General features: G+C 40.3%; 1 protein-coding gene across 4 annotated transcripts in view; it reads left to right on the top strand.

Moving 5' to 3' along the window:
* The window catches only part of Ntm (neurotrimin), a 407,355-nt gene that overhangs the window by 367,593 nt on the left and 13,565 nt on the right, over positions 1 to 26,197 (top strand). For all 4 annotated transcript variants that reach the window (XM_027411728.2, XM_027411727.2, XM_027411726.2 and 1 more), the window contains exons 4-5: positions 21,764 to 21,898; positions 23,831 to 23,951. In XM_027411728.2, the coding sequence (XP_027267529.1) occupies positions 21,764 to 21,898; positions 23,831 to 23,951 (256 nt within the window). The remainder of the gene's footprint in view (positions 1 to 21,763; positions 21,899 to 23,830; positions 23,952 to 26,197) is intronic.

The following is a 26,197-nucleotide window of genomic DNA, read 5'->3' as shown; positions in this document are numbered from 1 at the left end:
TGCTCTGATCTTGTCCTTTAGCCTCTGCCTGCTAATCCTTCTGTGGGATGATGGTTTTTTTCTTTGGTGCTGTGTTCTTGCTCTTGCTAGGCTTGACCACAGAAGTACCTTTCTCTGAAATGACTGCCTTTTCCCTGTTATCATATGCTTACTCTTTTCAATCATCTTCAGACTTTCTGGACCTCCTAGGCCTTCAGAGGAAGAGATATGCTGTGCAATGCTCGGCCACCATCCTATTTATCAGAGCTGCCTCAGCAATTTATGGAGCCACTTAGGGAGGCTTCTGTTAGATCCTGAGCTCAGTGCTTTCCCTCATTCACCAATAATGGTGAAATAATGAGGCTTGTAATCAGGCCTGTGATTTTGGTAAGTGGAGTATTCCATGCTTTCCAAATGCTTGTATTTCATAATGTAGCAAATGAATAGTGGAAGAGAGCATCGACCACACAATCCAGGTGTTCTGTTTGGGTGCATCTTTCCCTAAAATCCAGAAATTAGCATTCTGTCATCCTATACTGGGCCTGTGTGGCACACTGGGTATACACGTGACTGAGCAAGGGACCCATGAACTGTCATGCTCTTCAAGGCTGAAGTTCTGCAAATTCTGGAGAATAAGAAAAATGTGACTTTTATGGAAAAAAACAAACCATTATAAAGGCTTTGGAGAGGGATCTGGGAGACAGAGCAACCTCTAAAGAGCTGAATTTCAGAGAGTCAAGTGGAAATGAACCAGTCGCTGTGGCTCCATGGATGTTTCCCCAGATAGAATAGCTGAAAATGGATTTAAGCTTGAAATAAACCACAGATTTACGTATTCTGTTAGAGAAAGAAAAATGTGCTAACATATGTGCATGTATGAGCATGCATGTGAGGGTGTCTCAGATAAACTTACTATTTTGTGAGCTTACTTTTCAGGGTCTATATTCGGGTCCAAATAAAGAACACAGATGTATGATAGTGAAAGGAAAAAACATGATTGGCTGAAGGTGTGTTTGGATCGCAATGTCTCCTGAGAATCCTGAGGAATAATTGGGACTATTGACTCAATTAACATTTATGGTGTTGAGGAGGATGCTATATATGGTCTCTGGGATGATAGTGATTAAAAGGAAAAACTTAGATATGATATATGATTTATGAAATAAAATTGCCTTTCCAATTATATGCCAGACATAGAGCCTACAGGTGGTATTTCTCTAGAATTGAAGAATATGGTTTCCATTATCCAGTTTAGGGAAAGACAGCATGGAACTATGAAAAGCATATAATAGAGAATATAGTTCTTAGAGGAGCATAGACCCCAAATGCTTATTAGCTGAGATGGTGTACATTGAGTCATCCCAAATTCATAGGAGAATTATGCATCTTTTAGTACATAAAAAAACACAGTTTGCTTAAAGGATAACTGAGTCATAAATCACACATGTACATTCTTTGAGTATTTGATAGGATGTATTTGATAAAACACTCTTACTAAAGGCAACTGGATAAGAAAGGGTTCATTTTATCTCACCGCTTACAGTCCATCACAAAGGGAAGCCTGGCTGTGACTTGAAGCAGGGAAGAAACCTGAAGGCAGGAAATGAAGTGGTGACCAAGAAGCAATGCCACTTACTGGCATGCACTATGGACTGCTCAGCTTGATTTTTTAATTTAATCCAGTCACTTATGGGTGGCACTGCCCACAGTGTGCTGAGCCCTCCCATACCAATCATTACTCAAGAAAATACACCCACAGACTTGTGTACAGTCTCGTCTTATGGAGGCAACTTTTTAATCAAAGTCCTTCCCAGATGACTCTAGCTTATGTGGAGTTGACAAAAACAAAACAACAATAACAAAAAACTATCAAAACCATACCCCCCCAACTCCTGCTAACTCTTCCCTGCTACTCTCTCCAAACTTCTTCACACACATGCACACACACACACACACACACACACACACACACACACACACACACACTGAATCCAAGTTGTGTTATCCATATAACACAAATTGTTATATGGATTGTGGGCTATCCACTTGAGACTTCTTGACACCTCATGGGCCATACTCTTAGAGAAAACTCCCTCAGAAGCCATCAACTGGCCATAACTCCTCAGCTATAGGTGGAAGCTCTTGAACCTCTTCCCTTTCAAGATAGCAAGTTCATTGACTGAACATTGTGCCAGCAACCACAGCAGCTGTGAGTTCCTGAGCACAGCTATGCCTGTAGTTCCTAGAAACTTTGTTTTGCCCTGGTCTTTCCAATGTCTGTGTCTTACAATATTTCTGCTACCTCTTCCATGATGCCTCTGAAGCTCAAGGAAGGAGTGTGCTATAAATCCCCCATTTATGGCTGAGCATCTCACTGACACTTAACTCTCTGCACATTGGCTAGTTGTGGTCAGTTTACCACTGACCACTCTACAAAGAAACTTAACTGGTGATGTCTGAGAACTGCAGTAATATGTGGTTGGAGAGACTTGAATGTACATGGCGGTTTGATACTATAGAGCAAGTAAATCTTAAGAAACTGACAAACTTGGGGAAATCTAAGATTCTGCATATGAAATATAAGTTGGCAACTATAGTGTATCCTTAGCTAATGAACTTAACTGCTTTTTAGTGTACATTTCTACGAATAGTTCAAGGTATAGTTTTATACACACATCACAACTAGAATTAGTGAGACTACACAGTTCTTCACCCCCAAAATCTTTCCCTGTCTCTTCACTGTCAAGCTTCTCCTAGAATCTTAGCCTCTGAAGTCAGATAGGTCCTGTTTTTCTTCATGTTAACTGCTCTTTACTCTTCATTTCCACTCTGCCATTGTGCCCATCTGGTTTTCAGCTCAAACTAAATCTTAATTCTTTCATTTTTTTCTAATTTCCAACTTCTCATCTGTTAAGAATTTGTATCTGTATGTTTGTCTCCAGAATGTTCTACTTTATGTGAAGTCTGATAATTTGTTGGTGTTTATTAATAGGAATTTCTCCTGAGATATCTGGCTTCTTCACAGTGTTCCTATGATGAATAATTTTGTATTACATCATACATATTTCTGAAATTATTTTAGGGGACTCTGCATCCTGGAAAACCCCTCTGAGAACATACATAGATTTAAGACAGGCTATTTGAAGAAACACTTAATCTAGCCCAGGTCAAACCTGAAACCTGGACTTTCCTTCTGCTGGCTGTGGCTGGTTATGAGACCTGCTGAGCGCCCACCATCCTGCATTGTGGCCCAGATAGCAGTCAGGGCAGGTAGGGATGACAAAAGTTCCATTCTCCAAAATTATTGGTTATTGTATGGGTCAGGTGGACACATTCTCAAGGATGCTTCAAGAATCCCTTCCTTGGGCTCCCTCCTCCTGTCCCCTCTCTTCAGTTCCTATGAGCCCCCATAGAAAGAAAGAGCATCAATCTCCCCAGCTCTCTTCCCTAAAAACATAATGGTGCTGATTTCATGTTATTGAATCCAACTCGGTGTAAGATTCTTGTAAACATTTTAGTACCATAACCCCTTCTCCCAGTTCCTCTGGTCATGAGGAAGGTTATTTACTCGAATGTTGGCTATAGATAGAGGCAGGACGAAAACACAGGGTGTGCCCCATGTGTCCATATTGCTAGTTCTCCCTACCTTCCTTCTCAGGGCCAATGGATAGCCTGTCTTGATCTTGTTTCTGCTCGATCTGCTATATAACTTCAGGATTTTTCCCTCTCTGAGTTAAAAAAGGAAAAACAACAACAGCAAAGAAAAAAACGCCAAAAAAGTTAAAGTAAACTGCCACAATCTTGCTCTTTCTTCAGTTTCCATCTCTCTCCTTGGTAACCCTACTGACACCTGATGTCAGAATCCTTCAATAACCTAATGACAACTTATTCCGTTGTAATGAGCAGGAGAGAGAGAGAGTGAGTATTATGCTTTCTTCATCTTAACTGGTACACAAATCCAACACAGAATTTAAAATACAGTAAAATTGATTGAAAGCCATATTACCATATTATTTTAATTATTATTAATATGAGCATACAGATTCAATTTTAAACACTATAAGTGAGCATATGTCTCCCACTGTTCTCCCCTTAGTAAGGCATAGCTATCAGGAAATTGGGAACTGAAAGTGCTAAGGAATGTGACTCTAGAGCATCAAGTCAGTGTGCCATGGGTTATTAAGGAAGTAATAAAGATACTTCATTTAGGGGCTCGCAATAGGCACTGAGATGTTGAACAGATTGCTTTAATCACCAAATCTATAAAAACATAGGTAAAGAATGAATGTTGACTTAGCCAGATAAGTTTATTGTGAGCAAATGTGTCATATTTACTTTTATTTATTCATTATTTTTTTCTCTCAGCAACTGTATATTGCTTATAACTATTCCCTACAGATGCAGAAATATTGTTTGCATTTAATAGATTTTTAGTTGGAGATCACTAACAATCCCATTTCAATATAATAAGTACTAACAAAGGACACAGCATAGCATAACTAACACATGACATCAAACATCACAATGATGAAATCTAAGCTGTAACCTAAAAGAAACAAAAGACAGCCTGAGATGGGAGAGGCTTCCAGGTAATTGCATATGCAAAAGTGGGGACAAAAATGGTATCACCTTTTTCAATCACTGTCAATAGTTTAAGACAAACCTGAAAAGTATCCACCCCCCCTCTTGGTTTTTTGAGACTGGGTTTCTCTGTATAGCTCAAACACACAGAGATCATGTCCCCAAACTCACAGAGATCATCATGCCTTTGCCTCTGAAGTGCTGGAACTAAAGGTGTGCACCACCACTGCCCGGCCTGGAAACTTGAAATCTTAAAAGGCTATTCTAGAATTCTCTGAAGTGTAAGACTACATATGTTAAAATGTAGTAAATAGGATAGTCTCAAGGCCTCAGAGGTAGAATATATCATACTCAGAAACATATTTGTTTTTACAGTTGGAAGTGATGTGAGACTCTAAGGAGTTACTAGTTCATAATGGAAACTTGAACAGTAAAAGTTTGAAGATTCTGGGCCAGAAAGATCACACTTGGGATGCATTCCAGATGTCTAGTGACCATGTATGAGTCTGGGGCTCATGGAAAAGAAAAAGGGCTGAGAAAGAAATGTTTGAGTTGTTGCCATATACCTGGATCTTCAAAGCTGAAGAATAAATGATAGGTACTAAGAAATGATTTAACAGTGAAAAAATATAAAACGTACCAGGGGCTGTGCTCTGAAGATTCTAATATGTAGAAGTTGAGCAAAGTAAGCGAATCTAATAAGGAGATTTTAAAGGTGTTACCAGAGAAGCAAATGACAATTCAGAGGTTATGACTTTACAGACTCTAAGGAGACCATTTAAAGGAATTAGTTGTCAACCTTGTAAATTGCTGCTAAGAAATCTTTTTAAAAAATACTTAAACATGTGCAATAAAATTGGAAATGTGAAAAAAAAAGATTGGAAACATGGCCATCATTTGATATCTTTGGTGTGAATAGGGTCAGCTGAGAGGTGTGAACAGGTTCTAGATTAGATGGAACAAGGGACAAGGGACAAGGGACTTCAGATAACACATGTAGATAGCCATTTAAAGGAGTTTGACAAGAATACAAGTCAGTGGAACACAGTGGTGATGGGACAGGTAGTTAAAAAGCAAAAGAAGAACAGTCATAGAAATGGTCTACCACAGCAAAAGCTGATGACAGGTAGGAACGAGTAGAGGCCACTGATGGAATGATATCTTTGGGAAGGTAAGGAGGGGCAGAAACACATGGACCCTAAAGAGGAATTAGATTTTGACAGGAATAGAACCAACTTTTTTTTTTACATCAATGATAATAGCATAGAAATAGAAGTTAGAGGTAAGGATATTTTTGCAACAGAAAGATTACAATGATAGGTCAGAAGTCTAAGGTTTATCAAAAGAGATTAAAGGGACAAGTAAGGCTGAAAAGGTTGGATCAGTGGCTTTGAGAACCCCAGATGAATGAATAATTGTTTGTATCCAGTTACATAGCAAATGTGGAAAGACAAAATATCAGGGATACACCGAATTGTTCAATTCATAACTTCAGAAGTAGTACAGTCATGAAAAATCAAGAATAAGGGAGTTGGGTTTTGAACAATTGTATTTCTGGACAGCAGGTCTCTGAGAATAATAGTAGGTATTGGACTGGTGATGGAGACTCTAAATCAGGAATAAAGATGTTCCATGAATGGGGAGAAACAGCCAGGTCAACAGAGAAATGTGAAGAAGGGAAATATGTAATTATTAAGATAAGTCCTCAAAGCCACAGCTTTGAGACAGACTCAGTCTGCAACTTTTGTTAGGAATCAAAGGCACCAACTGACAACAAAGTGTGTATGGTCTCTGAAAATTGGTAGCTTCTGCTTGAAGGTCTGTAGGACCATACAGATTCCCAGACCTCCGTGACAGGGTCAGGATGGTGCCTGTTCAAGAATACAGGGATATAAAGGAACTACTGACCATGAATACCAGGCCCCAGAGTTCACAATGAGAGTATTAGGAAAAGAGATGAAGGGTGTAGAGTTAAGACAAAGGTAGGGCTAGATGAACAGTGCACCATGAATCTGATGGAAACAGGAATTGAAACATAGAGTAAAGGTCAGTGAACTACAGCTGATAGGCCAACTTCAACCTGCTGGCTCTTTTATATAGCTATTTTTCTCATTTTTGAATTGTTGAATATCAACCAAAGAGAGAACAAAGTTTACCCTCTACATCTAAGAGTTCTGTATTCATCTACTTAGCTATCTACAATCCAAAATTATTACATCAGCATGAGACATTTACAGACCACATTTCTTATCATTATCTTCCAAATAACATAGTGTGGCAAAATAGTTACATAGATTCATAGTATGTGAGATTTTGTAGATAATCTAGTGATAACTCAAAGTCTACAGGAGGGCATGATTATAGTATGTGAGATTTTGTAGATAATCTAGTGATAACTCAAAGTCTACAGGAGGGCATGATTAGACCACTATCTGCAAATACATTTTACATAAGGGACTTAGAACTCTGTGGACTTTTATATCCTCAGGCAGTCTTGGAGCCAGTCCCCAGTGGTGGCTTAGGATGAACCACACTGCATATTATATCACATTAAAATGACATGACATTTAAATACCATTGTCTATAGGAAAGCTTTATTAATATGCAACCACAATCAGGTGTCTCTTCTGATGCCATGTTAGTGATGTTGAAAAATTGCACAGAGGCCAAATGATCTGCAGATCTTAAAAATAGTATTTTGTCCTTTACAGATTGATTATTCACTTGTAGAAAAAATTGTGGCTTGTTCTGGTGTTGTGGTCCTGAAAGCATCAGGGGATGTCAAAAATGAGCAATTTTGGTTGATTCCTCCATGAGTAGCAATGGCATAAAGCCTCCTTAGGAATACAGGAATCATGGAAGCAAACCTCTTATCTATCTAAACAACTGAATACCTTCCTTTAGCAACAACTTTTTTTTTTTGCTTGACATGTAGTTTTCTATTATATTTTGAGAATGTTGTACAATGTGTTTTGAATATATTCACACACACTCTTGGGATGGAGATTTGGGTCTGCCACTAAAGGCTAGGCTCACAACCAAAAAATATATTCACCCTTTCCCCAACTTCTCCCAGACTTATTCCTGTTCAACTTTGTATCCTTGTTATTCAGACCATCCAGACCATATTGTGATACGCAAATATTCTTGGACATGTGGCTATCCACTGAAGTGTGGGTAACTTATCAGGGGCTACACTCCATAGAGAAAACTCATGCTTCCTCTCTCACTATCTTAGAATTGCCAATAGCTAGGGAAAGAACTACATATCCAGTTCTTGTCTCCATGATGGGCTTTTACTGGCGTGGGCTTAAAAAGATCTTATACATGTTTAACATATATGCCTTTCTCATACCCTCTTCTTCTCCAATTAATGCTTCTCCTGTCCTTCTCCCTGCCTTCTATTCATGCTTGCAGACACTGACTCCGTTCATGAGTTCTTTCTGTCATTCTACTGTACTGTGGAAGGGGACAGTCAAATTTTGGATGTGGTGATTAGCCTCCTGAAGTTGAGTGTTAAAGAGCAATAACAAATAACATTTCATCAGTAAAAGTGGTTATGTTTTTCATGTCAGGGACCAATACCATTGGGTACTGATCAAGTGAAAAGTTCTTTAATCCCATTAGTTGGAATTAAGGGAGAGGAAAGGTTAGCAGGTTTGAAGGACATTTGATGTTTGCATGTAAATGTGATTTACATGGAGTAATAGATCTGGGAGTGGGGGGACAGGACACAGGACTGTCAGTGGCAGGTACCACCCTAGATCCAGGAAAGACATGGATATCTTAGGCTTCAAACATCTTGATGCAGGAGGTGAGAAGTTGGAGTAGATCTGATGCTCTTGCACAGTGTTACCCTGCTTAGCTGAATTCAGTACCTTCATTGAATCAGCTCCTGTGTGTAAGCATCTCCTCCAGTGATGCTTCTATTTCCTGTACAGATCTATTCTTCGAGTGGCATGTGGCCAGTGTCCCCACACAGAGGTTCCCTTTCCCTTGCAGAGACCCATTTCTTGTTGATGGCAGCACTTTTCCCCCTGCCTGTCCCAGGAAGGTAAAGAGCCTAATCACATCTCCTGTAATCATATCCTGACTAATTACAAATAGACAAATCTGAATCACCAAGCTGATTCTACTCAGGAAAAATTTAACCAGATTGATGATGACATAAGAAAGCTCTCATAGACTCTTCTGATTATGGCACACTGTGTCCTCATAGGCAGAGGAAGCAGGCACATGAACAGTGAGAATATTTACGGAAGGACATTTGCAGAGACAGACAAACCCAGCTCATTCTTGGTTTTCCCCAAGTCTAGGCTTTTTCTCCTTTGGGAAGGTGAGATGTAATTATTTAGTCTTAGGCCACTCTGAAAGTCTTCTTTATGAGTTCAGACCTTAAGTACACATACACAAAAAGAGATGGACAAACAAAGATAAATCTTTAAAGGCAGATATCAGCTCTATTTTGGGGATCAGAAAAGAAGGTTCTAAATAGTCCATGATGGCTATGTCAGCCATCTAAATCAGTTCGCTATTTCACTTCCTCCAGCTCTGACTTTACAATCACTTGGGGACTTCAATGTGCTTAACAGTGTTGTGGATGTAAAATAAATAAAAGATTCAGTTCTATTGAAAAACAGTACACGATAATGCAACTTTATTCTTGCACCACACAGCAAACAGAAGCATACACTGAGTGGAGAAAAAGAAGGAAGGATGTGTGAGGGTCAAAACAGGATTCTCAGAGCAGTGCTGTCCAAGACAGCTTTGAAGCCTGAAAAGATGTTTAAAGTGGACAAAGCAGATATTGGATTCCAGACGTCGCAGGGGAGATTCAGATACAAAGACTCATGTGCTGCCTCATTTTTAGAATGTTGATGCATTTGAGGAAAACACTGAGTGATGAACAAACCTGGAGAGGTGGGCAAGGGCCCACAGGAGCTTCTGAATATCAGGTGACTGGGTCATGTCAAGTGGAGAAGGGATTTAAATAGCAATGAGATAGATTTCTACTATTGACAATATTTTAGAGGTAAAAAAATTGGGTAATGATAGAATTAACAAATAAAGCAGAGTAATGGAATTAGGTAGAGAAGGTAATGACAACCCAAATTAAGAGAATAGTACTGATAAGGAAATGAATAGAACACATCAGGATGCTCCAATGGGCACCAACCAGGATTCCTTGATTGAAGTTGAGGAAGATGAGAAGTAAGGTAAGGTAATTCTACCTCATCTCAAGAGAAATGAGTTTTGGCAAACTGTGACCAAAGATGAGAGGAGAAGGGTGAGTCAAGTCTCAGAGAGGACAGATGGGCATTCCCCTGCAGTTTTGAACCTGGAGTTCAGCAGGCTCTTAAGTTGGAAAGCAGACATGGAAATCATGATTGTAGCTAGGATTTTCCATTGGAGACACAGGTTTTCTAAGTCTAAGTTACCTGGAATGTGAAGATAGAAACAGTGGAGTTATGGATCTTTTCAGATGTCATTGTTGAGTAGACCCCCCAATTTCTCCAGTGTTTTTCTTTTCTTCTAACTTTACCTCCTGTGTGCCAATCATTCTTCTATGCATTTTTACAAATTTCCTCATGTAATTCTCAAATCAAACCTATAAGTAGTAAAAGGGTATCTGCATTTTACTCAACAGGGCAGTGAGATTTGATAACTTCCTGATGGTCACTTAGTTCATAAAGGCATCATCATAAAAGCAGAAATCAATAACATCATGCTTTTCTTGTTTTACTACGTCATTTTCTATCCAATATCCAGATGTGCATGTCCCTATATTTATTTTTCATACAAAATAACAAGTATAAGGGAACATTAGTAATGTGTCCTATGAGATAGTATATCAGACCTTCTGCTGTTTTCCCTACACTCTTCCTATTATAGATTCCATGTGGTTGAAAAATTCCACCTGTGTATATTGGAACTAATAAGAAAGCTGAGATGAATTCTCAAACAGATGGGCAGGGGGGCTGCACATGCTGCAGGTAGCACAGTTAGGAATGAAGTATCTGTGTTGGTGGCTAGGCTTTGACAACTGTTTGAAAACACGCCCCCTTCTTTTCCTACTTGAAGACTATAATTATGTATGACAAATACGAAGTTTTCAGGCATGTCTCTTTTTCTCTCTGGGCCCAAATGCTCCTTCTGCAGATCTTCTTACTGCTTTTGTATGTCTATGTTCATGTGATTCGCTCAGTTTTTAATCCTCAGTTTTTATCTGCCCGTGTGTATCCACTCTATGCCGATTGCAAATACAGAGATTGTATTTCTATCTTTAGAATTCATGGCACCTTGACATTTTTCTTTCAGAATCTGATTGACTTCATCCCTTAGATTATCTCATTTATAGAGTGATGCCATCCCAGCTTCTCTACCTCATGTCTTCCCAAACAACCACCTCTTTCTAAGGCTTTCCTTAGCAAGCTCACTGAAAAATGAGATGCTTAAGCAGAGTCTGTGCTATGCTCTGTATCTGAGAATGCTGTCCTAAAAGGACAAAGCCAAATCCACTAGCTCCCACCTCAGCTCACAACCCACTCACTCCATGTTTATGGGCAGAGCCTCCAATTCCCCAATGCAATTCAGATCTTGGTGGGCAAGGACTCTCCTCTTTAACGAACACAGGAATTCCCAGATGTGCATGATCATTCATCAAAGGGCTTATAGATAAGCTACTTCACTTCCTGTTCTCCACAAAATATTTAGTAAAGCACACATACAGCTATTCTTTAGCCCTGCTATTGTGTTCTTCTTCCTTTTGCCAGATAGATTTTGAAGGTTTTATTTTGAGGAGGTGTGTGTGGAACAATGTAGATTTGGTTCTAACCCATTACTACAAGAGATGTGAAGGAGCAAAACAACACAGATACAACTGTTGTAGCATCTTAAGCTGCTGTCAGGCTTCCTTTTGGTCAAAGGTGGAATGATCCATTAGTGAAAGCACATGTACACGTGTGCCTCTCTCTCTCTCTCTCTCTCTCTATATATATATATATATATATATATATATATATATCTGTGTGTATGTGTGTGTTTGTCACTGCATGCACATACACACACACACACACACACACACACACACACACACACACACACACACACAGCTATTTCCTCAGGTACAGCTCCTGGGCCAGAGTTCTACAATTCTCCAATTAAGAAGCTGCTCCAAAAATTGTCTTGATAACTAAATCCCAGATACTCAGGTACCAACCCTCATGCTTCTAAGATTGCTTAGAGGTGGTGGGCAGGGAGACTGCTAGAAGAGGACCTCTTAATGAGTTTTCCCCTCTCCTGGCTAGAAAGATCTCAACCCTTCAGGAGTCCCTCACATATGTGGAATTTCTTTAAATGAATCTGGACAAGCTATCCCAAAGCAGTTCAATTCTTTATCTGTCTCAACACCACACCAACTCCTATCTCAAGAGAGCCAGGAAGAAGCGAGGCAAAAGCCTAAAGCCTGAGATGACATGGCACTGCTGGCTTCTATATTTATCCCCCATCAATGTCTTTCAGATCAAATTGGCTGAGTTTTACAAATCAAAGGCTGATTTATTTATTTATATTTTATTTATTTTCTAGCAGCCATCAGCTGCACTCCTGCAAATACTCAGGTTCCAGACATCACGCTGAGAACTCCAAGCATCCAGCTGTGTGCTTTGATTTTGATAGCATCACCCGTAATAGAAGGTCTACATGAGGAACTCAGCTGGCAGGTCCTCAAGCAGCAAACATAGGAAGTACCTAGTGAACAGCTTAGAAGCCTCAGAAGCTTCTCCGGCCCTAAAATCTGCCACCATTGTCAACAGGGTACATCCTGGCCTTTCCTAAAAAGTCCCCAGGGACTTGCTCCAGGGAAGAATACAAAGGGCTCCTTGTCACCAATATTTTGGGTTGCAGCTTCTCTTTTATATAGAGATAATTTATTCTCCAAAAATTTCCCAATCTGAACTACTAAAGGAATTCCTTTTTTCTTCTTTATAACTTAAAATATTATACTTTATATGTGCATATTCATAAATATTCAAATATACACATACACTCACTTCCAAATATCAAATTACTTTTTAACATATGGAGGATCTATACTAGGTACTTTGCTGATATATATGTGCATATATATGTGTACACACGCAATATATATTTGGCGTCATTTCACATTTTTATCAAATTTATATTGCTTTATGGTGGAATCAGGTTAAAGAATTAATTTTATGAGTATAGTTTGCATTTCTGTCACAAGCAGGAGTTCTGTTGAACAATGAAACTGTTTGGAGAATATCATCCTGTGTGTAACCCATGTATAAATGAAGCCCTGATTCAGAGGAAGACCTCAGCCACAGTTAACATCTCGGCATCCAACAGAAAAGGACTTTGCAAGAATTGATGAAACAACCTTCCCAAGAATGAGAAATGTCTATACTAGCTAGAATGGCACCTAGGAATTGGCATGAAGACATGTGTACTCTGTGACATGAACTCCCAGTTTGCTGGTAACCAACAGTTGAAGTGCATGTCCTCTTAAAGATGGAAGCCAGCCATTTAGAATGGTTCAGCCTATGTCACTTCCTAAATTTGACAGCAAAAGTAATTTTCTCGCTAAGTCTTTTCAGACTTCTTCCTCAGTTTGCAGCAGGATAAAATCAGTTTGAAACCTTCCAGAACATCTTCTGTGAAAGACAGCTTTTAAATTTGCCCATTCTTGCAGAGGTCATCAGATTCCCCTTTGTGTCAGCCCTGTGATCAAGATCCGGAGGAAAATCAAGGGTGTGTGTGTCCGTGTCTGTGTATAAATGTGTCTTTAACATTTTGTTTTTCGTTGTGAATTCAGAGATATTTTTCAAGCCCTCAAGCAGGCTTACCTTGGATATGTAACTATACTTGATTTGTTTTTAAGAAAAAGTGATCCTCAGAAATTGTATTTCTTGTAAATCAAATCCTATTTTAAGTAAAAGGAGTAGAGATACTAATTAAAGGATATATTATGAATCCTTTGTAGAGTTTATTACATTCCTACCAGCAAAGATGATATCTGACCTTCTTTTCATTTCTTAGTTGAGATTTTCTTGTCTTGATTTTTTTTTTATATTAAAAGGTGCCCAAACTTAGTTCATACCACTGAAACCAGTGGGTGTGCTAGTTCTATTTATTGAGTGGACTGTCTATAGTTAGGTACTCCTTTCACACCCACAGTTATCCTGTAAGGTGGTATGATCTTCCCGTCTTATGGAAGAGAGGTCAGAAACACAAAGAAGCTGTTATCTAGTATACTCTATATGGTGTGGGTCACATCTAAACTCATGGCTGTTCATTTGCAGCTAGGAAATGTGGCTTATAGTTTCAGCATGCCTTCAGTCATTTTGTTGTGGCCTCATCAGAGGCCCTCAGAAGCTGTTCTGCACCAAATAACAAGAGTAAACGAAGCTCCCGGGTTCACAGATTGGGTGGTAAAATTCTTATAACCAAAAACAATAGTAACCCTGTTGTAAATTTTATCATACCCAAGGATAAATTTGTCAGGTGGACAGATATAGTTATTAGAGGGATACAGCTGCCTCTCTGCTTAATATTTTTATGTTAAGTATACTATAAATCATTTATCACCAGTACCACATTGTGCAAACATGTTTAGTGTTCCTAATTTCAGCAGACTGCACCTATTTCAATGTGAATTATGTGCACAGCCAGTGTGACCCCCAATCTTGTCCAGCTGAGCATCAAAGGCCACAGACATGCCCACTTCTGTGTTCTACATTGCAATGATTGGTGCTCTTGAAGCCAGGACTACACTGGGCTCTCAGGTAGGCCCTGACCCTAGAGTCACAGTGGCAAAATCTTGCCACCTATCTTACTTTTCTGGTTTTGATTACTTTCTTCTTTCCCTCCTTAAACTGTTCCCTCTAGCTCCTTGCAGTTGGCACTCAGAACCTTGCCTCTATTGTGATGTTTCCCTGGATGTTCTCACCCAGTGCTGGAAAAGAGCATAGCTTCCTCCAGTCTGAACACCACCTGTGCAGGATCACTTACAGTCATAAAGGTGTCGAGTGAACACAGCTCACTTGATCTTAAAGCAGATGTCCCTAAGCCCTGTCTGAGCATTGCAGAAACACCCTGATGCTGACTGTGGTGGTGGAAGTATCAGTAGTTAAAATGCTTCTTTTGTCCTCTAGTCCTTAGGTGGCACTGCTAAATCCTGTGTTGGCATTAAATTTTAAAAATAATTCCTACTCAGTTCTGATGCTGGGATTCTGGGTGCTATATTTTTCCAGTTTCTGTGGTCCATTGATTTGATCCTGACTGTTATACATACCATAAAAATATTAAGCAAAGAGACAGCTGTGTCCCCTCCAAAAGCTACAGCTGTCCTCCTGACAAATTTATTCTTGGGTATGATAAAAATTATAACTTGATTGTTATTATTTTCAGTTAAAAGAGTTTCAATGACCAGTCTGTGAACTCTCGGGCATTTGATTTGACTCTGTCTTTTGTAGCCTGACTCTGAGCTCTGTCTTGTGGCTAGTGAGAAGCTCCTGTAAGACTTTGGGAGAGAAACATCATGTATCCAGCTTGATTCAGCCGTCTTCATTTTGGTGCTTTGGTTGTCATATTGCTTAATAAAGTAGATGTGCTCCTGAAAAGTTGGCTATAAAACATTATCTGTGAGATAATTCATACCTATTCATTGAGCTACAGTTTTAAATTAAGCACACATTTCTCTGAGGGAATAATTGGCTCTGAGGCTAGATATAAATTATACGAAATACTTCATAAGCCTTCTAAAGTCACATATTTAAAGAAAATCTTTTCCTAAAAAACTGTTAGGAATTGCAGGTTTTTAAAGTCAGACAATATAAATATTGTATGAAAAACAAATATCAGAAGTGACCCACCTTACAGACAGAGCCAACTAAGGGCTGATGAATCATGACTAGTCCTGGGTTTGGTATGACTGAATTCAACCTGTTGAGTCATTGGATCATTGAATGGCTGCAATCACTCAACCTAATCAATCTTTGTATCAACAAGTGCTTGACAAATTTCAAATCAAGGAAACTAGTTTTCTAGATGTGTCGAGAGCCAGAGATAACCATGACTTTGTCTCTATTGTTTAAGAAGTTCAACTACACTGAAAAAAAAAAAAGAAGTCAGCATGTGTCCCACAGCTGTTGGAAAACAACATTAGAGCTACATATGCAGTAGCTGCACAAAATAATTGCCAGATAAGACTGTGAAAATCCTTCCACTCAGGAGACTCAGACTTCATGCCTAATGGTGGAGCTCTCATCGTAAAGAATTCACCTGTAGGAATCTTTGTCTTAGCACAAAAATTATGAGGCTATGGAACCACCAATGTTCCTTTAAGCCCTTTACATTCATTATTTTATTATTTCTAAGACTTTGCATTTTAAAATGCAGCATGGATGGAGAACATTCAGAAATATCAACAACAGAAAATAAAGGGCATGTGCTAATGGACCTGGGACACTATACAAGATACAAAAAATTAGGTGTAACCAACAATCACATTTTATCATCTTACAGTTATGGGCAATTTGATTAGTAAATCAAGCCTTAGTCTAGGCTCTCTCTAACAACTGCAGGAAGGGTCATCCTCTGCTCCCCTTGCTTTTGCGTCTTTTGGAGATCCTTGCATGGCTCAGCTTAGGGAAGCGTCATACTTGTCACTGTACCATCTTCTTCCCATATGCCTTAATACTGCTGCCCTAACACTGTAGTTCAACTTAATTACTTTCAAATTCTTTATTTCTAAGCAAGGTGTGGTGGTGGCCCATGGATGTGATCCCACCACTCAAAGGACTAAGTTACAAGGTTTGACATAGTTTGAAGCCAGTCATCAAAGTGAAAACTTCCCTCAAAACAACAACAAAAAAGGAAGAAAAGTAGGTAGACCCTAAGTATAGTATCATTTGACTGATAATTAGGTCTTAAGCATACCTTTTTGGAGGGCAGGGAGGGCAGTTCACCTCAAATTATATAATTTTCATGGACAAAGCAGAATTTGAAATAGAGGGGTGATGTGATTTCCTTTCGGGGCCATCATATGTGTCTAAGATGCAAAGTAGCAGGCCTTGATTATGAGTCATAGTAGGAGGGGCTCGAGTGATGGTTCAGTGGATAAAGTTTTTGTCACATGAACACAAGGAATGGAGTTTGTATCTCTAGCACCCACATAAATATTGGCAGCTGTGGTAGACAGAGGAGATGGATCCCTGAAGCTAAATGGCTAGCTAGAGCATCTAGGTTCTACAAACCGATTTTATCAAGAAACCCAGCCACAATACATAAGGGGGACAATGGTTGAGGAGGACACCTGCCATCAACTTCTGACCTCTAAACACTTGCACACAATACACATCCCCCAATTCAGATCACACACACACACACACACACACACACACACACACACACACACACACACACATCTCTTTTAATAACAAGTGCTGTAGTGCTATGGAAGTCTGGAGAGATGGCTCAACAGTTAAGACGATGTACCGCTCCTACCAAGGACCCAATTTCAGTTCCCAGCTCATAATTTTTGGTGCACCACCACCTGTAACTCCAGCTCCAGTGACACTGACACACTCTCCTGGACCTTGTGGGCACCAGCTTTGTGTATGCACATCCTCCCCTTTTCTACAGACAACTAAACTAAAAGAAAATCAAACAAGGTTTTAAGAGTCATGTGATAGCAATGATTAGAGTGACTGGTGCCTACAGAGAGCTTATCCCAGGCCTCCCATTATCCCCACAGCAGCTGCCGCTCCCAGCAGCACTGGGAGTGCATAGTATTATTCTGAATTGTTCAGAACTGGCAGGGCAGAGAAGTTAGCCTACTCACCACATCGTGAAGCTAGATGGTAGAGAATTGGTTTTGTGCTACTCTAAACTTCTGCTCTTGCAAAGGTGGTCTGTCCCCTTCTTTCCACACCAATGCAAGACAAACTCTGGTCTGTAATGGGCTCCTTAGGTGTGGGGGCTTTTATAGCAAGGCAGAGGCATATGTATGATGCCAAGAAAACAGTGATCCACTTGTGTCTCAAGAGTTGTGCCATGAAGAAGGAGGTATTTTAAGATTATGAGTGTCATTTTCACCCAAGGATGCATTTTCTTTAGAAGAGGAAGCCAACTTATAGATGAGTACTATTGATCATGAAGAGACTCTTGGCACTGGCTTTTTGCAAGCGATCTGCCACTTTCCATCTTTAGAAGTCTGTAGCAGTTTACAAAGTGTGCTCAGTTAAATTGTTTTTGTTTTCCCCTCCTATATTCCTTTTAAGTTCTTCATTCTGGGGATAAATCACTGATCAATTCACAGCTGGAATGGAAATGCTATGACACAAAACCTTGTTTTTTTTTTAAATGCTAAAATTTCATATTTTGATTTAGTGTGCTCTGTTCATTTTTTTGTCATAAGTGGCACCAACTGGGACATCAGTTTTGGTGCTACATCGTTTAGTTTGCTCTGTGTGTGTGTGGTTTTCATCTTTTCTCCCATCTTTTCCATTTAGATCCCGAGTAAAGAAAAACTCCTACTAAGAGAAAAGTGAAAACAATGCAAGTATAATTCATAAGTCTTTTTCGCAGAGATGAACTACTTTTCACAGGCCTTGCTTACTTTAGTCAGAAAATGAATATGTTGGGTTCTTTATGGTTTCTCACTTTGTCTGAGTATGTATGATGGTAAAATAAAGTCTCATCGACTTCGTATGACTTACATATACTAAATATTTGGATCAGTAAAGAGCACATGCCTCCCCCAAATCCTCAGCCATCTGCTTCCTTCTTTATACAACACCTGGCAAGACTAGATGAGTTTTCACGGTCCTTCATACCCCCACATTCTTGCAGAATACTTGATGAGTTTTTTTTTTTTTTTATGTCAGTGACCATTTACTAGCTTGTATTTGTGCTGATGACTGTACTGCTTCCAAATGTTCTTCCTTTTGGATGTCCACAAAGTAAGTTAATCACAATTCAGCTTCTGCAAATCTCACTGTGATCAGAACAAGAGTATCTGAATCATAGATTCAGATCAAAAAACACACAGACTTCAACTGGAGAAAACAAACGCTCAAAAGAACCCACAGGCCTCTTGTTCCTCTGTCATGGTGGTATGCTACCTGGACCTAATAGACCCGAGGTCCCACCAATCATTGGGGTGACACTGGAGCTCAATCCAGAAACAGCTGTCCAGAGCTAATTTATTTCCTAATGCTGAGGCACTGTTAATTTATAAATTACACTGGTAATTTGAGCTATTATTAATTTCAGATGGTGTAGGGCAAGCCTAATTAAAATATGACACCAATTGCCACACATATGTACCAAGGACTACCATTTAAAATTAATGGGAATATTAAGTGTGACACTGGTCTCTGAGATGCTTTGCACAGTAATTATAGAATTCTAGCGCAAAAAGATCTGACAAATGTTAGCCTGCAGTTAATAGTAAATAAACAACAGCCATGTAAGAGGATCCACAATTTCTTCACTAGAATCCCTCTCATTTCCTCTACACTTCCTCAAGCCGAGGTTCTAAAGTGTGTGTTAATCTAAAACAATACTGACACAGAATTTTCTTACAGAAACTGTGAGTCTTTGGCGGTTCAAGCTGATGGTTTTCTGTGCTAGGCTGTGAGCCTACTTAATCAGTATACCCTTGCTTCTTCCGGTGAATTAATGTTTTTCATCTTCTTTATCAGAGATGTTGGTACCTCTTTTCTCCTTCAAAGGGAATAAAAAGAATAAAATGTTGGTACCCATGCAGTATAGATTCCATATGGCTAAATATATGTAAATGAGTGTTCTGGGTCAGTATGATGTGGCTGGATGGTTACACAAACTTAGAGTCTTAGTTAGGTTTTCTTAATTTATTTAACTTCATTTGATGTGCATTGGTGTGAAGGTGTTGGATACCCTGTTACTGGAGTTACAGACAATTGTGATCTGCCATGAGGGTACTGGGAATTGAACCCAGGTCCTATGGAAGAGCAACCAGTGCTCTTAAGCACTGATCCACCTCTCCAGCCGCTTAGTTAGGGTTTTTATTGTCATGAGGAAACGCCGTGACCATGGCAACACTTATAAAGAAAACATGTAATTGGGGTGGCTTGCTTTCAGTTTCAGAGGTTCCATCCATTATCATCATGTTGGGGAGCATGGAAGCAGGCAGGCAGCTGTGGTGCTGGAGCTGAGAGTGCTACATCTTTCAGGCAGTAGGAAGTCAACTGACTGTCACACTGAAGGGAGCTTGAGCAAAAGAGACTTCAAAGCCCATCATCCCCAAGGATGGCTAAAAATTGCCCGAGAGTGGAGAGTAATTGCTTTTTTCTTACAAGACAATGGGGTGTGTTTACTTTTCTATTATTGTTGCTGCGATTGTTACCGTTGACATGACAAGAGTGAGGATAACGCTGTCATATAGGGCTACAGCTTGCATGCCATGCACAGCCTTCTTTGTATTATGTGCGTTTCTTAGACATTGATTTCACATTCTGGGTGAACAGATGCTTGGGACATTATGGAGGGATTTCATGACCTAGAGCCCAAAGTCCCTGTTCCATTTCTGGGGCTGTCCACATGAATGTGGCTGCATCCAACCTTCCTCTGTGCTTCTCTGAAGCTTTTAGGATTAACTACACTACCAGGTGGGCACTACACGAACATTTCCAAATGCTTTCATGTGTGTTGTGTTATTTTTATTTGTTGCTCTCAGTAACTCCATGAGGTATCAGGCCTGCTTTGTAGGTTGCACCTGGAAAAAAACATTTCTTCATTTCTAGGGATATTCCCAATTTCAGTTTGTTGTCCCAGAGTTAACCATAATGCCCCCTGCTGTTCACTTTTTATAGTATCCTACTTTAGGATATTGTCATTCTCATTATCCTCATTTAACAGTTTAGGAAGGATAATCCCAGAAGGTAAACAGCATTTTCCTTCTTTACTTTAAGTACAACTAAGGCATAGGGCAGGTTTGAGACAGAACTTGGAAAGTTATTCTCTAAGTGTCTTGGGCTTAGCCAGGTGTTGTGACATATGCTTGTCATTCTAGCACTGAGGTGGAGACAAGAAGATCAGGCCTGAGGGCTGGAGAAATGGCTCAGCCTTTAATGTCTAGGCTCACAACCAAAAATATAAGAAGGTCAGGTGTGCAAGGTCTAGGCAACTTAGTGAGCCTGAGGCCAGCCTTGGGGATAGGAGACCATATCTGAGAGAGTGGGGACAATGGGGAGGCTTAGTCTTTGTATAACTGGATAACTATTCTTCATGTGTGGAATGTGGTATAGATGTGGTATCATTATTAATGATGTTTCACTAGAGCTGTGAAATCAAATTTCTGAATGCTTATGTGACTGGGAAAGATTTGTAGTCATGAATTCTTACTCTTCACTTTCTGCTCTTCTTGTGGTTTGACATCATGTGTGTGGTCTCCAGGTTGATTAGTTTTTTGAGTTTTATGCCTAAGACTTCCAGGAGATCAATGTCTGGAAAATTGATATTCGCCTGTTTTTTTGTCTAATATGAAAACAAAGGTGTTTTAAATTGTATGTGATTCTTCACTTATGACACTTAAGACATCAGTGTCTTGTGTGTGTGTGTGTGTGTGTGTGTGTGTGTGTGTGTGTGTGTGTGTGTCCATTATGCAGTATCATCAAATAACTCAGGCCCAGGATTGTATTAAGAGGTTCACTTTAAATGGTGGGTGGAGGTCAGAAAGAGTTAAGGTCCCTGCTCCAATCCCAGAGCTGAACCTTGTGGTAAGATCCCACAAGAGTAAATGTCAAAATTATTAATCACTTATGGAGAACCAGTTAATTCTCTCCATACATGAGTTCAGTGGGAGCACAAACACTGCAGCTAGAACACTGGGGAGTCAAGGAAAAGAGGGTATGAATTGCAGGAGGTGTGGGGATGCAGGAGGCAGAAATAGAGAAGAGATTATCTGTAGCATTCCTAAGAATTTGAGCTGACAAATGGACAGTTTTCCAGATGTAACCAATTTATAATTTGTATTCTTTTCTTTTTTTCTGGAACTGAGGACTGAACATAGGGCTTTGTGCTTGGTGAACCAGTGCTCTACCACTGAGCTAAATCCCCATTCCCTATACTCTGTTTTGTAATGCATGTCTTTAGTCTTTTCCACCCAGTTGACTACACCTCACTCTTTCTCCTGCAGCTGTCGGCTTTGTGAGTGAAGATGAGTACCTGGAAATTCAGGGCATCACTCGAGAGCAGTCAGGGGACTACGAGTGCAGTGCTTCCAATGATGTGGCTGCACCAGTGGTACGGAGAGTGAAGGTCACCGTGAACTGTGAGTGGCCCTGCCAGCCCCACCCCGTGAGAGTGTGAGGATGCCCTCTTATCAAGACTGTAGCACAAAGCCAGCCTTCAGCGTGACAGAAAAGACCCAGCATCACTTTCTGTCCACTGCTCTCAAGAGTTAAGGGGCCAAAGTCATGTTTTATTTTCTATTTTTCACAGGCCCAGTGTTACCCTTCTCTTTAAAAGCAGCTGACGGTAACTGCATATGGCACCAAACTTTCATACCTGGCTTGCAAATCAATAAATGCCATTGAATGCATGCTCCATATAAATATATTTCAAAATCCAAAGTTTTCTTGTAATGTATTCACATGCAATGTGACAATCTTCCCAGGGAGATACTTCCAGTGGGAGAAAAGCCTGAGCTGGAACAAAAACTACCCCTGTGTGTGCAGCATTTTTGTGTCTCTTTGTATATCATCCTTTTGTAATGAAGATGTTGATGGATATAGACTTCTGATTACATACATAATTTAAACATTAGTATATACAAATGCAGGTTTGAGTGGGTACATCTCAAATTTTATTTTAAACTAATAGATGCAATTCAAAACATTTGAAAGCTAGTGCTGTGAAAACTTCATTCTCCCTTTATCAACCTTCTAAATTCTCCTTGACATTGATCTACATGAATTTTCTACCAATTCCTTACCAGTTTTCCCATGGGTTCCTTGTTATGTGCATTGACTTGGCTCTGTATGAATCATGGAAGGCTTCTGCTTGTCACAGAATATAACCCAAGGCCTAGACCAGCAGCACAGAAGCCTCACCCCTTCTACAGGGGCAGGATGGGGGAAGGGAAGGAAACAGTATTGGATTAATACTCATTGTTTCTTGTTATGATTTGTGTTCCAGTTAGAACCTAGATAGCATGAAACACTTTAAGTAGTAAAGGTAAAACAATGCTGCCATGTTTTCCTATTATTTAAACTCTACTTTTCAGGGAACTTAAGGTTACTGACAATTGTTGATAATGAACTTAAGACATAAAACCAAAGTGGAAGCAAAGGGAAAATCTATTATGGAAGTTAGTAAGAGGGAGGAGTCAACCCATGAAATATGAAATATAAAGCTGCTGGGTTCACAGTGAGAATTTGCCTTAACAATGCTAACACAAAGGAAACATCATGCACTCTAAGATATACATCAGCTGCAAGACAAAAGAACATTATTTTCTTTGAAGAAATCGTGCTTTTCCTGGTAATGTGACCCCAGAGAAAACCCTCCCCACTGTCGGAAACAGTCAGCACATCATGTACAATGCCCTGGCATTGAACAGAACAGGAATTTAGAGAGGCTGTTGTACAATACCCATCATTACACACTGCTTGCATGCCACAGGTAGCTGAGTGAAGACGATGAATGCAGACCCAGCAAGGAGGTCTAGTTGAGCACAGGATCCATTTTAGAATGCCCATGGGAAGGACTGGTCCATACACCCTTCAGGCAATTCTCCATGAATATTATTAGTTATAAGTGAGTCTTGGATGGGAATTGAATAGCTGAAAGTCCTACACTTTGGCAAGACCTAGTGTACAGAAATTCTATGAACATGATTAAAGGTGCTGACTGCTATCCCGTGGAGTGGAAGGCTGATGGGTGGGTGTCAGCCTATGAAAGTTAAAAGGCTTAAACAAGCACTGTGTCTCAAGAGCTCACAGCTCCACCTCATCACAGAGAAGAGAGGCAATGCATGCTGAAAGACAATGTCTTCCTTTAGAATATCATCCTGAATATTCCCATTCTCTGGAACAGTCCATACAGCAGTTTGATTTCTGCAGATAAGCAGAAATAGGGCAGAGAGTAAGAAACAAAATGCATGAATGAGGCAGTTTGTTTTGGTTGTTCTGGTTGTTGTTGTTTTTTTTTTTTTCATTTTCAAAAGTACTCTTATATGGCATGGACCATCTTCCTTCTGCAGATCCACCATACATCTCAGAAGCTAAGGGTACAGGTGTCCCCGTGGGGCAGAAGGGGACTCTACAGTGTGAAGCCTCAGCAGTCCCTTCAGCAGAATTCCAGTGGTTCAAGGATGACAAGAGGTAAGGTGCTCAGTCCTCCTCTCCTCATTAACCTCCCTTCCACACTCCTGAGTGCAGATAGTCACAATCTAATCTCTGGGAATCCTCTCCTGACACCCAATGGGAGTTCAATGTGCAAATAAGCCTTTTCTAATTTAAGGGAAGTTCAGCAAGGCTTTCAATGTCATCTTCAGTGTTATCACTTGCCAACCAGCAGACCTGAAAGGTAATATAATTTAGCCAAGGAAAAAATCAGAAAACAAAAGCCACCAACATTATTGTGAGCCCCGTGATTTTTTTTTATGCCATGAAAATAATGCATTCCGTGGAAAGCTATTTTTGACATTTTCTCAGACCTAAGCAATTCTATCTGCCTCTGGGAGGGGCTGTCAAGTTGCCTGCCCATCATAGGGCTCCACTTCCCTCCCCAAGGTTATCAGTACCACTGTGTTTGAGTCCATGACCCTCTTGCACCCTCCCTCTGTGTGCAGGTTGTCATTTCTCTGTAGGAGAAAAGAGTAGGACTGTTCCCTTCCTTCCCATTGTTGCAGCCGTCCTAGGGACATTTGTTGTGAGTCAGTGAAGATGATCATTTCAAGGAGTTATCAAATTGCACATCAGCGCAGGGGTCAGTGGCTCAGTACAGCCAGGCAATATGACAATTACCATTATCAAAGAGCTATTTGAAGGTGGATGAGCAACAACTAAATGTGTAAGCTCTTCCTGTGTTCAGAATATTTTCATAAAAGCAGAGGCAGTGATGCTGTAGGTGTGACAAAGTCCCCTGAGATCTGTGGAGAGATGAGCAAAGAATGAAGGAGGCTGAGTTTGCAAAGCCATAGAAAGAGTCTGAGAAGAGCAGTGGGGACATCCCAGCAAACACTGTCCTACTGCACGAGGGGTGTTCACTACTTTCTTTCTTCATGAAGTCACCCAGGCATTAAGCATCTTCTAGTTCCTCAGCCAGTAAACTAAATTGTATTGAGGACCCAGTCACTCCATCATAATATCCACGTCCAGTGAGGGACACTGCTTGGGATTTCTAGGGCATGTACTGGTAGCCTCTAGTAAGGTGCGGTATTGGCAGCCGCCATTTTATAAATGAAGACCCGAGACAGAAAGAGGTGACCAAACTCACTGAAATGAGAAATGGAGCTGGCTGTTTTCCTTCATTCTAGAAATCAGAGATCTTTCATTCCCACCGCCCTTCTTACTGTAATGAAGAAAACCTGAGGCTTACAGTTCCAAGATCTAAAGATATCCCCACCCCAGGCTATACATACAATACATATCTGTATTAGTCTCTATTTCTGAACACGGCCTAAGTCTTAGTGAAAATCAATCCACTCTACTCTAGTATTCAAATTCTTGATGGAAAAAAAAAACAGAAAGAAACATAACAGAAAAATGAGATCTCCAAGTGTGTGATGAAAGCATGACAAAAATGTGTTTCGAGGCACAGGAAGGGAGAACTGCAGCACCAGTCCAAGCAGGGGCTGCCATCTTTGTCAGCATCTATTCTGAAGAGAAAGGGAGACGGTGCCCTAGTGCCGGCTCAGAAGCCCTGGTGCAGGCAGCTCTGTGGTCTCCTTAAGCTACGTTCACAACTTCCCATTGATTTTTCTGTGTCCATTTATGCATTTGCTTATGTATTCATTTCCAGTATTCTCCCATTGAGTAGGTTTCTCTGTCCTCCCAGCAACCAGCATGCCAAGAATGTTTCTACCATGGGGTCCTTGCCACAGCTTTTCTTCTTTGTACCACTGAGGCTACAAGGTAGCCGTGGCCTCAGGTCTCAGAGGGAATATGACATCTGTCCCAGTAAATGACAACTGAAGCCCATTTCATTTTCACTGACATGAGCAGAATTGAGCAGCAAATAGAAGTGTCTTAAGTGGGAACAGGCAGTTTTTCAGATGTCTTGGGGGGCTTCACTTGACTTCTGCTTTCACTGCCTTGTCCTATGTCTGCTGTCAGTCAAAGGAAGAAGAGATGGAATTCTACTCTTAGAAAAGCCTGCCCACCTAACAGGGACAGTAGTCACTGAGAGGACTACAGTTTCATGAAAAAACCTGTAGCTACTGTCTGTAGCAGTAGGGCATGGGAGATCCCTGAGTGCCCGAGGGGGAGGATGTTTGTCATCCCAGGAGAGTAAAGTGCTGCAAAGCTCTGCTGGCCACCCTGCACTGTGTTTAGTTAAAGACATTTCTGAGCTGTCAAGCAAGAACCTGCTTTGAGTAACCCTCTTCACACTATGGAGCCGGAAT

This window comes from Cricetulus griseus, chromosome 4 (genome assembly GCF_003668045.3).
Source record: "Cricetulus griseus strain 17A/GY chromosome 4, alternate assembly CriGri-PICRH-1.0, whole genome shotgun sequence".
Classification (NCBI taxonomy): domain Eukaryota; kingdom Metazoa; phylum Chordata; class Mammalia; order Rodentia; family Cricetidae; genus Cricetulus; species Cricetulus griseus.
The sequence above is the reverse complement of the archived record's forward strand: the minus strand, read 5'-3'. Positions and strand labels throughout refer to the sequence as shown.